The sequence below is a fragment of the Cnephaeus nilssonii genome, assembly GCF_951640355.1.
Source record: "Cnephaeus nilssonii genome assembly, chromosome: 6".
NCBI lineage: Eukaryota > Metazoa > Chordata > Mammalia > Chiroptera > Vespertilionidae > Cnephaeus > Cnephaeus nilssonii.
Window position 1 is genome coordinate 87,918,132 of NC_137077.1, and position 14,361 is coordinate 87,932,492.

General features: G+C 40.8%; 1 protein-coding gene across 3 annotated transcripts in view; it reads left to right on the top strand.

The window, feature by feature from the left end:
• Positions 1 to 14,361, top strand: part of FERRY3 (FERRY endosomal RAB5 effector complex subunit 3) — a 66,551-nt gene that overhangs the window by 24,975 nt on the left and 27,215 nt on the right. For all 3 annotated transcript variants that reach the window (XM_079775931.1, XM_079775932.1, XM_079775933.1), the window contains 5 exons: positions 612 to 711; positions 813 to 934; positions 11,461 to 11,567; positions 11,900 to 12,097; positions 13,127 to 13,255. In XM_079775931.1, the coding sequence (XP_079632057.1) occupies positions 612 to 711; positions 813 to 934; positions 11,461 to 11,567; positions 11,900 to 12,097; positions 13,127 to 13,255 (656 nt within the window). The remainder of the gene's footprint in view (positions 1 to 611; positions 712 to 812; positions 935 to 11,460; positions 11,568 to 11,899; positions 12,098 to 13,126; positions 13,256 to 14,361) is intronic.

The following is a 14,361-nucleotide window of genomic DNA, read 5'->3' on the forward strand; positions in this document are numbered from 1 at the left end:
GAAATCATCACCCTAAGCTACCTGAAGTATACAATAACTTTCAGCAGCACTTTTTTTCAAAATAAAGTAATGAATTGAAACTTCCCGCAAATGCTCCTTTTTTGGCATGAAATTCGACATTTTTAAGTGTAAAAATATCTATGATGTTAACACCTTCAGAAAATTTGACATATGAAGTTTTGAAGCTTGTTGTCAATACAACAAAATAGCATACATATCAAGTTGCATATATATCAACATATGTGTAACTCCATCTATTGAAAAAAATCCACATTATTAAGTGGTACACCTGTAATAAATGCATAAATAAGTGGAACAACAAATATATATTTTCTCTTTCTCTTCCTCCCTCCCTCTTTCTAAAATCAACTAATAAATAAAAATTTAGCTGCACAAATGATGCTATTAATATATGAAATTATCATTATTATTTCCACATCTCCACTTAAAAGGCTTCATAATGTTCTCCAGGTATTATAGTTGCCATTCTTGGACATATTTCTATAAAATAAAAATTTTATTTTTACTTTCTAGCGAGTGTTCAGTGAATCTGGAGTGGTCGTATTACCTTAAAATTCTAACGAATATATCTGATCTTATTTATGTTTTAGACAAGGTATTGAAATGGAAAAAGTGATGCAGGAGTTGGGAAAATCACTGACAGATCAAGATGTAAATTCACTGGCTGCTCAGCATTTTGAATCCCAGCAAGTAAGTAAAGTACAATGGATTTTAGATATGCAGTTACTTTTTTTTTTTTTTTGCTTATTTTCATAAAATAATTAACTAGTTGGTATATTGTCTATGTTTAGGACTTAGAAAATAAATGGTCAAATGAATTAAAACAATCGACTGCCATCCAAAAACAAGAGTATCAGGAATGGGTGATCAAACTTCATCAGGACCTAAAAAACCCCAACAACAGTTCCCTCAGGTACTAATCATGTATTATTCTTACTAGATGAAAGTTCACTGTTATTAATAATTTGTGTTTATTGTAAAATTGAACCTTTTTAGTTGTAGATATTTTTAAGTTACCAAAGAAAATTCAAGATAATTTTATGCTGTTTTAAAAAAATCTTTATTGTTGAGAGTATTACAGATGTCCTCCTTTTTTCCCCCCATTGCCCCCCTCCACCAGGTTCCTATCCCACCCCAGGCCTTCACCACTCTATTGTCTGTGTTCATAGTAATACATATCTATAATAATAAAAGCGTAATATGCTAATTAGACCGGACGTCCTTCTAGGAGGGAAGCCCGGGTGCCTTCCAGTGGCTGCAGGGAAGCCTGGGTCCCGGATGCTTGCCGGTGGCTGCAGGGAAGCCTGGGTCCCGGGTGCCTGCCTGCGGCTGGAGGGTGGGAAGCCTGGGTCCCGGGTGCCAGAGGGAAGCCAGTGCCAGCAGCTGGGGGAAGGAAGGCCTACTCTTGCACAAATTTCGTGCATTAGGCCTCTAGTATTCATGTAAGATCTTTGGTTAATTTCTTCTCATCCCCCCTCTTCCCTTCCCTGTGAGATTTGTCAGTCTGTTCCATGTCTCTGGTTCTATTTTATTCATCAGTTTGCTTTGTTCATTAGATTCCTTGTTTGTCTATTTTGATCTTTAGATTCATTTGTTGATAGATATGTATTTATTGCCATTTTATTTTTCATATTTTTTATCTTTTTTCTTCTTCTCCTTCCTCTTCTTAAAGAATAAATACCCTTCAGCATTTCATATAATAATACTGGTTTGGAAGTGATGAACTCCGTTAGCTTTTCTTGTCTGTGAAACTCTTTATCTGACCTTCAATTCTAAATGATAACTTTGCTGGGTAGAGTAATCTTAGTTGTAGGTTCTTACTCTTCATCACTTTGAATACTTCTTGCCACTCTCTACTGGCCTGCAAAGTTTCTGTTGAGAAATCAGCTGATAGTCATATGGGTGCTCCCTTGTAGGTAACTAACTGCTTTTGTCTTTATGCTTTTAAGATTCTCTCTTTGTCTTTAACCCTTGGCATTTTATTTATGACTAGAGGCCTGATGCACGAAATTCGTGCAAGAATAGGCCTTCCTTCCCCTGGCTGCCGGCACCGACTTTCCTCTGACATCTGGGACCCGGGCTTCCCTCCCAGCCCTGGCTTGGTCCAGAAGGTTGTCCGGAAGGACATCGGTCTAATTAGCATATTATGTTTTTATTATTATAGATGTGTTTTGGTGTGGGTCTCTTTGTGTTTCTCTTGTTTGGGACTCCCTGTGCTTCCTGGACTTGTAAGTCTATTTCTTTCACCAGATAGGAGAAGTTTTCTGTCATTATTTCTTCAAATAGGTTTTCAGTGTCTTGCTCTCTCTCTTCTCCTTCTGGTATCCCCATGATGCAAATGTTGGTATGCTTGAAGTTGTCCCAGAGGCTCTTTACACTATCTTCATATTTTTGGATTCTTTCTTCTTTTTGCTCTTATGATTGGGTGTTTTTTGCTTCCTCGTATTCCAAATCATTAATTTGATTCTCAGAATCCTCTACTGTACTGTTGAATCCCAGTAAATTATTCTTTTTATATATATATATATATATATACATTTTATTGCTTTTTTACAGAGAGGAATGGAGAGGGATAGAGAGTTAGAAACATCGATGAGAGAGAAACATCAATCAGCTGCCTCCTGCACACCTCCCACTGGGGATGTGCCCGCAACCAAGGTATATGCCCTTGACCGGAATCGAACCTGGGAACTTTCAGTCCAGAGGCCAACGCTCTATCCACTGAGCCAAATCGGTTAGGGCCAGTAAATTATTCTTTATTTCAGTTAGTGTATGCTTAATTTCTAACTGGTCCTTTTTCATGTCTTTGAAATTCTCACTAAGGTTCTTGAAAGTCTCACTACGTTCCTTGAAGCTTTCATTAAGATCCTTGAGCAACCTTATGACCATTATGTTGAACTCTATATGTAGTTGTTTGCTTGCTTTCATTTTATTTAGTTCTTTTTCTTGGGATTTTTTCTGTTCTTTCATTTGTGACATGTTTCTTTTTCTCCACATCTGCTTCCCTGAGTTTGTTTCTATGTATTAAGTAGAGCTGCTATGTCTCCTGGAATTGGTAGAGTGGCCTTGTGTGGTAGGTGTCCTGTAGGGTCCAGTGGTTCAGACTCCACAGTCACCTGAGTGGGGTACTCTAGCATTGCCCCTGAGTGGGCTGTGTGCACAGTCTTGTTGTAGTTGAGCCTTGATTGCTGTTGGGGTCACTGGTAGGAATTGACCTCTGGGCCAATTGGCTGTGAGGACCAGCTGTGACTACATTGGAAGAGCTGCTATGCAGGAGACATTCCTATGGAGCAGGTCTTGCTTCATTGGGCTTTGGTGCTCACTGAGTCTGCCCCTTTAGTGTGTTGCGGTGGATGTGTAGGGTTGTAATCTGGTATGGTCTGAAGCTGTCCACTGGGTGCACTGGTTCTGGGGCCTCCTGGGAGGAGCTTCAGAGCAATCTGCAGATGGCTGCTACTTATATTGGGCTTGGAAGTGCTCAGGTGAGACCAATCTGTGAATAAAGGTAGGTTGGTGATAATGCTGAGGTTTGGGCACTTATTGATAGCTGTGGGGGCATGCTGATGCTAGCTGCTGCTTGTTTGAAAGATTTTAGGAAAGTCTGAAGCCTGAACCAGGACAAGACATTCATATGGAAAAGCTGCTGCAAACAGCTTTGGTGGGTTTGCAAATTGGATGGGTTTTTTAAAAAGCCTTTTGTTTTATAGATTTTATGTGGGTTATTTGGGAAGAGGATTGATTGGTTGGTTTAAAATAGTGGTTTCTCCCCTAGAACTTAGCCTTGTAAATCTCTTAGGTGTATATAACTAAATACCCCAAGTACTATTTCTTGTTTCCTTCAGTGCAGTAAACATTAGTTGAATGCATTTTAAATGCTAAGTATTCTCAAAGCAAAAAAAACAAACAAACAAAAACATTACCTGCCCATGTGAAGCTTATATTCTAGAGAGACTGGAGACCTGTAAATAAAATAAAACTATATAGAGCGATATGTGCAGTAATAGCATGTACAAAGTACAAAAATAGTATAGAGGACTTTTTATGATTTATAACTTGCATGGTTTCTTATGGCCTAATTACATTATATTTCATAGATACCCTAGAGCTTGACAGTGCATTATTTCCTGTCTATCCTATCTAATAAAAGAGTAATATGCAAATTGACTGTCACTCCAACACACAAGATGGCCACTCCCCATGTGGACACAAGATGGCTTCCACAAGATGGCCGGCAGGGGAGGACAGTTGTGGACGATCAGGCCAGCAGGGGAGGGCAGTTAGGGAACACCAGACCTGCAGGGGAGGGCAGTTGGGGGGGGACCAGGCCTGCAGGGGAGGGCAGTTGGGGGGGACCAGGCCTTCAGGGGAGGGCAGTTGGGAGGGACCAGGCCTGCAGGGGAGGGCAGTTGGGGATACCAGGCTTGCAGGGGAGGGCAGTTGGGGGGGACCAGGCCTGCAGGGGAGGGCAGTTGGGAGGGACCAGGCCTGCAGGGGAGAGCAGTTGGGGGCGACCAGGCCTGCAGGGGAGGACAGTTGTGGGGGACCAGGCCTGCAGGGGAGGGCAGTTGTGGGGGACTAGTCCTGCAGGGGAGGGCAGTTGTGGGCGACCAGGCCTTCAGGGGAGGGCAGTTGGGGACCAGGCCTGCAGGGGAGCTGTTAGGTGTCAATCAGGTTGGCAGGGGAGTTGTTAGGTGGTGATCAGGCTGGCAGGCAGAAGCGGTTAGGGGCAATCAGGAAGGCAGGAGAGTGGTTGGGAGCCAGCAGTCCTGGATTGTGAGAGGGATGTCCGACTGTCCGTTTAGACCCACTCCCGGGATCTGGTCTAAACGGGCAGTTGGATCCCTTGAGGGGTCCCAGATTGGAGAGGGTGCAGGCTGGGCTGAGGGACGAATTTCATGCACTGGGCCTCTAGTATACTCATATTTGAGAATAACAAATTTTGTGCACAGGGCCTCTAGTATATTCATATTTGAGAATAACTTTATTCTTTCAAATCCTAAAGTATATTCAATTGGAAATATACTTAGCATAGTATAATGATCCTATTTCTAGCACCAACAGTATCTTACCTGATAATAGACAAACATGCTAATTGACTGTACCTTCGCGACGCCCACAGCCAACCAGGAGTGAGTAACCAATAAAGATGGCGGTTAATTTGCATACTCGGCTGCTCTGGGCCTCTGAGGAGCGTAGGAAGGTAGAATGGCAGCCCCGGACCAGAGCAAAAGTGGTGCTGGCAGCTAGGGAAAGAAAGGCCTATTCTGGCATAAATCTTCGTGCATCAGGCTTCTAGTATACTATAAACATTTAGAAGTAGCATTTTATTTGTGTAATGGCAGTCTCCCCCATTAGTCTTCCCTTGAAGACAAAGAGTACATCTCTTTTTTCTACTGTATACCCAAATCCTTGACAAATGTCTGGCTCTTGATACTGGCACATAAGACATACTCAGTAAATATTTATGGACTGGGAACAAACAGGCAGATGGATGCATTATTATTAAACTGTTTGCCTGATATCTATATATCCTCTTATCTAAGTATCATAATCTTTCATTTGCCTTATTGTTTTCCCTAAGATAAAATCTTAGAAATATTTAAACAATTTTTGTAATTAGAAATAGCATAACATTCTTGACACTAACATATTTGACTATACTCCTCATTTCAAATGAAAATAGTGATGAATATAATAAAAAGGAGGAAGGTCGGGGGAAAGCTGGACTAGGAACATCTGCAAGATACAAAGATGTTTCTCAAACTGCTGGTTGCAGTCTGCTGGGGACCATTCTAGATCTTTTACTTTCAGACTTTTAAAATAACAATAAAATGGAATGGAACGGAGTATAGTAGAATAGAGGAAAAAATATCAGAGCACATGTATGAAACTGTAAATGAATATGTATATTGAGCCAAAATGTAAAACATATACTGTATTTTGTGGTAAAATAAAAATTTTGCTACAAAAATTATCTCTCACTTTGCCGCTATAGTTACAGAAATTCAATCTATAAGATTAATTCCATATGTAAATATTGACCTCTGGGTGCTGCTCATTTCAAAAAACAAATATTCCCAGTCATATTTTTATTATGAGTATGTTAGTTTGCTTTCCTATTTTGATAGAGGTTTTCTTGGGCAGGAGAAATCTGTTTTCAACACAACTATGAACGTATAGAATTCCTATGGAAATTAATAAAATGTGTAATTTATTTTTATTTATTTTTGCTTTTTTTTTAAAATAAAATCTATTGGAGGAGAAATTGCATAAAGTAAAATGCACCTATTTTAGGTTTACATTTTGATGAGTTTTGACACACTTAAATTAGTCATGAAGCCATCACAGCAATCAAGATACAGCATTTCCCTTTTACACCTTTCTTTTTCTTTTCGCACCTGTATACTTAATCTTCTTTTCCCTTGCCCAGGGAAATCTGATCTGATTTCTGTCCCTGTAGTTTTGATTTTTAGGAATGTCATATAAATGGAATCAATCTATATGTAGTAGCAGTTTGTGTGTTGCTTCATTCACTTAGCATAATGCTTTTGAGACCCATTTACCATTTATGAGTGGTTCTTTCCTTTTTATTGCTCAGTAGTATTCTGTTATTCTTTGTTTATTCATTTACTCAGTAATGGACAGTGAAGTAGTTCTAGATTCTGGCAGTTATAAATAAAGCTGCTGTAAACATTCATATATAGGTCTTTGTATATACATATGTTTTTATTTTTCTTATATATTAGTAGGGTTGCTGGATCAAATGGTAATGTATGTTTAACTTTATAAGAAACTGCCAGACTGTTTTGTTACTATTTTACTCTGGTGTTTTACTTTTTGGTTGTATCAAACTTGTGTATTAAATATAGTCATATTCTGGGTGTGTGTTTTTTTAAAGAAACTGCCAGCCTATTTTCTTATTTTGCTATCCCCACCACCAATGTATGAAGGTTGCACATGCTCCACATCCTTGTCAACACTTGCTATTGATATTTAGCCATTCTAGTGGGTTTTGATGTGGTGTCTTGTTGTGATTTTACTTTGCATTTCCCAGATAGCTAATAATGTTGAACTTTTTTTCATATGCTGACCTTTTATTCATATCTCTTCTTTTTTTCTTATTATTGAGTTGTGAGAGTTTTTTGTATATTCTGGATACAAGTTCATCATCACATAAGTGTTTTACAAATATTTTATCTCACCCTGTAGCTTATCTTTTTATTTTCTTAACTAGAGGCCCGGTGCATGAAATTTGTGCACGGGTAGGATTCCTAGGCCTGGCCAGCAATCAGGGCCGATCAGGTTCCCCACCTCGCCACCTCCTCTTTCCCTCACTGCCTGAGCACTGCCACCACATAGTTCCCCCCACCATCCTGCCTCTTCCTGCCCTCGTTCCCTCAGTGCCCTGCCAACACCACCACTGGTCACCTTGAATGTTCTGTGCCGCCCCCTGGTGGTCAGTGCATGTCATAGCGAGTGATCAAACTCCTGGTCTCCCGCCCGGTCAAACTTCCAAGGGGACACTTTGTATATTAGTCTTATATATATATAAACTAGAGGCCTGGTGTACGAAATTCGTGCACTGGGGATGGGGGGCGTCCTTCAGCCCAACCTGCACCCTCTCCAATCTGGAACCCCTTGGGGGATGTCCGACTGCCAGCAGTTGCACATCCCTCTCACAATCCGGCACTGATGGCTTCATACCGCTCGCCTGCCTGTCTGATTGCCCCTAACTGCTCTGCCTGCCAGCCTGATCACCCCCTAACAACTCCCCGGCCAGCCTGATTGACGCCTAACTGCTCTGCTGCTGGCCCAGTTGCCCCCAACTGCCCTCCCCTGCCAGCCTGGTTGCCCCCAACTGCCCTCCCCTGCCAGCCCGGTCGCCCCCAATTGCCCTCCCCTGCCAACCTGGTGGCCCCTAACTTCCCTCCCCTGCCGGCCATCTTGTGACCACATGGAGCGGCCATCTTGTACGAGGGTGTGACAGTCAATTTGCATATTGCCTCTTTATTATATAGGATAGTATCTTTTGAGGAGCAAAGCTTTGTGTTTTTAATTAAATGCAGTTTATCAATTATTAAGTGGTTTGTATCTTAGCTAAGATATATTTGCCTAATCCAAGATTACAAACATTTTCTCCTATGTTTTCTTCTAGAAGTTTTATAGATAAGCTTAGTCATATAAGTCATGATGTATATCATACTCTATATAATTATAAGTAAATTATCCACTATAAAATAAGTAAATATACCTACTATATTACATGTTGGTCTCTAGTTTTGTTTTGTTTTCATAATACCTTCATTTGGTTCTGATATCAGGGTAATGGTGGCATCATAATATGAGTTGTTGATCTACTTATGAGCATGTCAAAGGAATTGATATCTGTTACCATTGATCTGATATCATGTATTATTTTATAGTTCTTCCATTTGTTTTCTCTCTTTGCTAAAATTCTTCATCTGCCATTGTGTATTGTTTTACACTAGATGTTTTAATATTTTATTTATACTTAATTTGAAAATCCCTTTCTTTTAGACCAAAAGTCTGGGTCATCTCTAAGTCTGTTTTTGCTGATTGCTTTATCTATTTACAATGGGGTTGTTTTTTTATTTGCTTGTTTGTCTGCATTTTGAGTTTCCTTCCCACCCCCCCCCTCTCTCACTCTCTCTCTCTCTGAATGTTGGATATTATATGTATTAGAAAAGAGGCTTAGGTAAATGATATTTACATATTTTTGTCCAGAAATAAACAGGCCATTAATGTAAAGGTAAGGCAAATCTTGTCAGTAGTTGAGCTGAGTTTGGTTTTTGTTCCTTCGGTATATCACAAGTTTCATTTTCTATAGTTTTAAGCTGCCACCACTTTGTGTTTAGAGTAGGCTTTGGGTTCTAGAGGGTTTTTCTCTGTCATTCTGCTCCATCCTCAGATTTTGGTAGTCTTTGCAGGCCTTGCCACAGCATAAGGTCTCTCTCTCTGCTGTTGCTTGAGTCCCCCAGCAATAGACGGTTGTTGTTTGTTACTTGGTGCTAGGCTAATAATTGGGGGTGGGAAACAGGTCTCTGATGTCTTTGTTCAGCTTTAGTCTTTGGCAAGTCTGTATATCTGGGCTTGGGCTTAGGGCACCCTCAGCATTTCTACATATGCCACTGAGCGGGTGCACTTGTCTCCTGCCCTGCCTCTAGTGTTTTCTAGGAAGCACCTAGTGGAGGCCAGTGGAAGAGTTTGAAAATGCATACAAACTCCCCTTGTGCTTGAGGCACATAATTATTCTAAATTTACATGCTAGCTTATATTTGACTTTTAAGAATTTGTTACAGCCCTTGCTGGTTTGGCTCAGTGGATAGAGCATCGGCCTGCGAACTGAAAGGTCCCAGGTTCGATTCAGATCAAGGGCACATGCCCAGGTTGTGGGGCTCGATCCCCAGTGGGGGACTTGCAGGAGGCAGCCGATCCATGATTCTCTCTCATCATGGATGTTTCTCTCTCTCTCTCTCTCCCTCCCTCCCTCCCTCCCTCCCTCCCTCTTCCTTCCTCTCTGAAATCAATAAAAATATATTAAAAAAAGAATTTGTTACAATTTTAGCTGATTTCTTCTTACTCACCTACATTATAGCAATGCATTTCTACCATCTCTGCCAAAAATGAAAATTGTGTCCTGTCTCTCCTTGGAGGGTTTGTCACACTTTAGAATTTAGTTTATTTGGTTGTAGTGTTATCTCAAATCTCTGATGGACTCCAGAAAACTTATGATTTTATATATTACTAGAGGCTCGCATGAAATTTGTGCAAGGGGCTCGGCCCCTGCCACTACTGCGACTGCCTTGGCCCCCGCCACCACGGCTTCATCTGGAAGGTCATCCAGAAAGATGTCCGGAAGGATGTCCAGTCTAATTAGCCTGTTATGCTTTTATTTATTATTTTTTAAAATATATTTTATTGATTGTTTACACAGAGGAAGGGAGAGGAATAGAGAGTTAGAAACATTGATGAGAGAAACATTGATTAGCTGCCTCCTGCACACCCTCTATTGGGGATGTGCCCACAACCAAGGTACATGCCCTTGACCAGAATCGAACCTGGGAACCTTCCGTCTACAGGCCAATGCTCTATATACTGAGCCAAACCGGTCAGGGCCACTTTTATTATTATAGATTTGACTTATTAGAGTGGGGCAACATTCTCTTGTGACTTTTTGTATCCTAAGATGAGACATTTTATTAATATAAATTTATCTTTAGGTTTATATTTGCCATATACTAATGAAGTCATTGAGACTAATAAGACTGCTTGGATTAACCCCAAAAATGTAGTTAGGGGAATGCATGACTGTTACAGGCTTATCTCATCTTCAGCGTACTGAAACTAGACAACCAATGGGTCCGAGCTGCCTCTCACTACTTGAGCCAATTAAGCAGAGACAGGGTTGAGTCATATATGAGCATTTATTTCAATAATGCCAGCAGTATGGTAGAGCAGCAGGTCATCCATGAAAATTTGCTCTACCCTTCTCCACAAGCCAGCTGCTTATATTGGGTAAAAGGACAAAGATTACATGGAAAAGTAGGAATTGCAGGCATGGGGAAGTAGGCAACATATAATGTTAAAGATTACAGGCAATGTGGGCTGGTGGGGAGGGGGTCGCAAAGGGCGAGTGCCTCAGGACCAGATTGTTTTAGCAACAAGGTTGTTAATCTTTCCTTGATGATAGGCAGTTCTCAGAAAAGGAGAATGGACTGTATTCCAGTATTAACTCCCAGGTCCCAGGGCATACAACTCTCAGCCAGATTAAAATGTGCTTTCTCTAATCAGAACAGAACCATCATGGTTAACAGAGCATGATTAATATTTCTTATAATTATAACTAGAGGTCCAGTGCACTAATTCGTGCACTGGTGGGGTCTGGCTGGCCCAGCACCAATCGGCATATCAAGGCTGGGCCTGTCAGAAGGAGGAGATGACGGGAGGTTGGCCAGCTGGCCCACCCTGATCGGGACCTAGTCAGGGCCAGGCCGACTGGGGGGAGGGCCCCAGGCTATGGGCTGGCCAGCCCCGCCCCCGAATGGGACCAGGGAGGAGCTGTAGGAGGTTGGCCAACCAACCCCACCCCTGATTGGTGTGGGGGGGGCTGATCAGGGGTGGAGCTGGCTGGGGGAGGGACCGAGGGCCAATTGGGGTGGTGAGGGCTGATCAGGGGTGGGGTCAGCTGTGGGGAAGGGCTGTGGGTGGTGGGCTGAAAGAACAAGTGGGAATTTTAGAACCTCTTGGTACTTAAGATCTTATTTGTCATCATGGATTAAGGATAAGTTTAAGAATAAATTAAGCGCTACTCTCAGCTGTTAGTTTGTCATTTCGTTAGAAAGCTTTCTTTTCTTTAAAAGAAAAGTTTAAAAGTTCTTGATAAACATCCCCCCAAATCAATAATTTTATTAATTTCAGTGAAGAAATTAAAGTTCAACCAAGTCAGTTCAGAGAATCAGTAGAACCAAATGGAAGGATTTATGAGGAACAGAGAAAGTTAGAAGAAAGTTTTACCATTCACTTAGGTAAGTATATTAATTTTTTCCAATCATAATTTATTGTAAGTTGTGAAGCTTTTTGTATGCTATAAGAAAAATTCCTAGCATATGAGTAAAACATACCTATGTTAGTTTTAATTATGAAGTATATCCTGCTCCAAAAAAGCCTACAGATTTTTGGCTATAAGTTTTAGTTTATATGTTATTTTTTGCAAATAGAAAGATTCAATATTACTAGTTATTAAAATGGGAAAATGCAAGGCCTATTTTCAGTAATTTGCAGCACAGATTTATCTGGATGCTTGTCTTAGGAATTCGCAGCTAAGTATCTTTCTGGGATTGTTGCCTGTATCCCCTAGGAGCTCAGTTGAAGACGATGCATAATTTGAGATTGCTGAGAGCAGACATGCTGGATTTCTGTAAGCACAAAAGAAATCATCGAAGTGGTGTGAAACTCCATCGACTCCAGACAGCTCTGTCACTTTATTCCACATCTCTCTGTGGCCTGGTTTTACTAGTAGATAATAGAATTAATTCATATAGTGGTATTAAAAGAGGTAAGTTAACATTATACATATTTATTTCATTAATTTTTTTTAAATACCATTCTCACAAAGAAAGAAATTAAATTATGGAAAAGTTGAAAAAATTTTTTAGTCATCCCAGTGTTCAAGTAGACCAAATAATAACCTACCGGGCCACAGCTATTTTAGATTTGTTTCAAGCTTTAACATGGGCATGGTGCTTTAGAATATTTAATTTTTCTTAAAATTGTATTATATTGTAAACAATGCTCTTACTGGTTCCTTGTTTCAAGGTACAACAAAAAGAATAATCAAGATATAAATGTAGCCCTAGCTGGTTTGGCTCAGTGGCTAGAGCGTCCTGGGTTCAATTCCGGTCAAGGACACATGCCCTGGTTGCAAGCTCGATCCCCAGTGGGGGGTGTGCAGAAGGCACCCAATCAGTGATTCTCTTCCATTATTGATGTTTCTATCTCTCTGTCCCAAGCTTCCTCTCTGAAATCAATCAAAAGATATTAAAAAATAAAGAACAGCAATAGCTTTTAAAAAAAAGATATAAATGTAGTTTCAATTTAGAAACAGATCCTGGCTTTAGTGAATTTTAACTTATCCATTTGTACCTTTCTGTTTTTTTAAATAACCTATTTCTTAAATGTGCTAGGTAAAATGTATACCTTCCCTCAGAATACAACTCATTTTTTATGATTACTTAAAAAATTTCAATATATAAACTGTTTTAAAATACATAACTTTTTAAAAGAAACTTGAATAGAGTCTATTTGTGACTGGATTATGGTCAAAGTATCTATTGTTTAAAGAAGGCTTGGAATTACCTTAAAATTTCCTTGTCTATTGTTTACTCTTTTGAGTGATTGAGAGATTATTTCTGATAAAAAAATTGCTGTACTTTAACTTCATAAGACATAATTGTTGAAAAGACATGTATAAGAAATCATACTTGTGAATTTTATATTTTATTTCACCAGATCTCCTTGTCTGTAAGTAAATACTAAATATTTGATAGTTCACCTTTAAAGTTTGTACATGTTTTGGGTTCCTTAGATTTTGCCACAGTTTGCCAAGAGTGCACTGACTTTCATTTTCCTCGAATTGAAGAGCAACTGGAAGTTGTCCAGCAGGTGGTACTTTATGCTAGAACCCAGCGCAGGAGTAAGTTGAAAGAATCGCATGGTCAGTGAAACTCAAATTTTTAAAAATTTCACTCTCATAATGTTCTGTCCCTACACACTTTAATAGCATATGGGCCATCATTGAAATACAGAAAGAGGTGGAAGAAAGAAATTAAGAACAAAATTCAAGATCTTTAGGAGCTTAGATTCTGTTCTTAATTCCCCTTTTAGCATGATTTTGTACAAGATCCTTAGCTCGTGCATTGGGCCTCTTGTAAGTATTAATCCTAATATATAAAAAGCCAGGGGCTGTCACAGCCAAAACAACCAGACGGATGAGCAAACACAGGCTGCATGGGGCAACCAGGCTGGCGGGGGGGGGGGGGGGGGGGGGGAGTTAGTGAGGGAAGACCAAACAACTGAACAGCAGGCTGCATGGGGCGACCATGCCAGCGGGGGGACAGTTGGGGGTGACCAGGCCAGTAGGGGGGGCAGTTGGGGGTGACCAGGCCAGCAGGGGGGCAGTTAGAGGTGACCATGCTGGCAGGGGGGCCAGTGAGGGGCAACCAGGTCGGTGGAGGGGGGCAGTTAGGGGTGACCAGGCCGGCTGGGGGGGCAGTTAGTGGCAACCAGGCTGGCAGGCAGAGGCAGTTAAGGGTGATCAGGCTGGCAGGCAGATAAGCAGTTAGGAGCTAGCGGTCCCAGATTGTGAGAGGGATGTCCGATTGCCGATTTAACCGGCAGTCGACATCCCCTGAGGGGTTCCAGATTGAAGAGGGTGCAGGCTGGGCTGAGGGAACCCCCCCCCATGCACGAATTTCGTGCACCAGGCCTCTAGTGCATAAATAACCTTGCACATACATCATTGTGTGTGTATGGCCATATCTATAGAATAGATTTCTAAGGAGAAATTCCTGGATTGTAGGACACTTACATTTATAATTAATGTAAGTGTCCTTTAATTCACTGTCCATAGAAGCTCTACCAGTTTCTATTCTCACTATAGGTAACTGTGGCTTTACTATGGCAGTATGTGTATGACAGAGCCAGGCTGAGTACCAGGAAATTGGTATGGAAGCATATCCTAACCGGGACCATTTGGAAAATTTCAGTGTGCCCTCTTATTCATCTACCATCTTCCTCCATCTCTTCCAAAACTAGCAATGA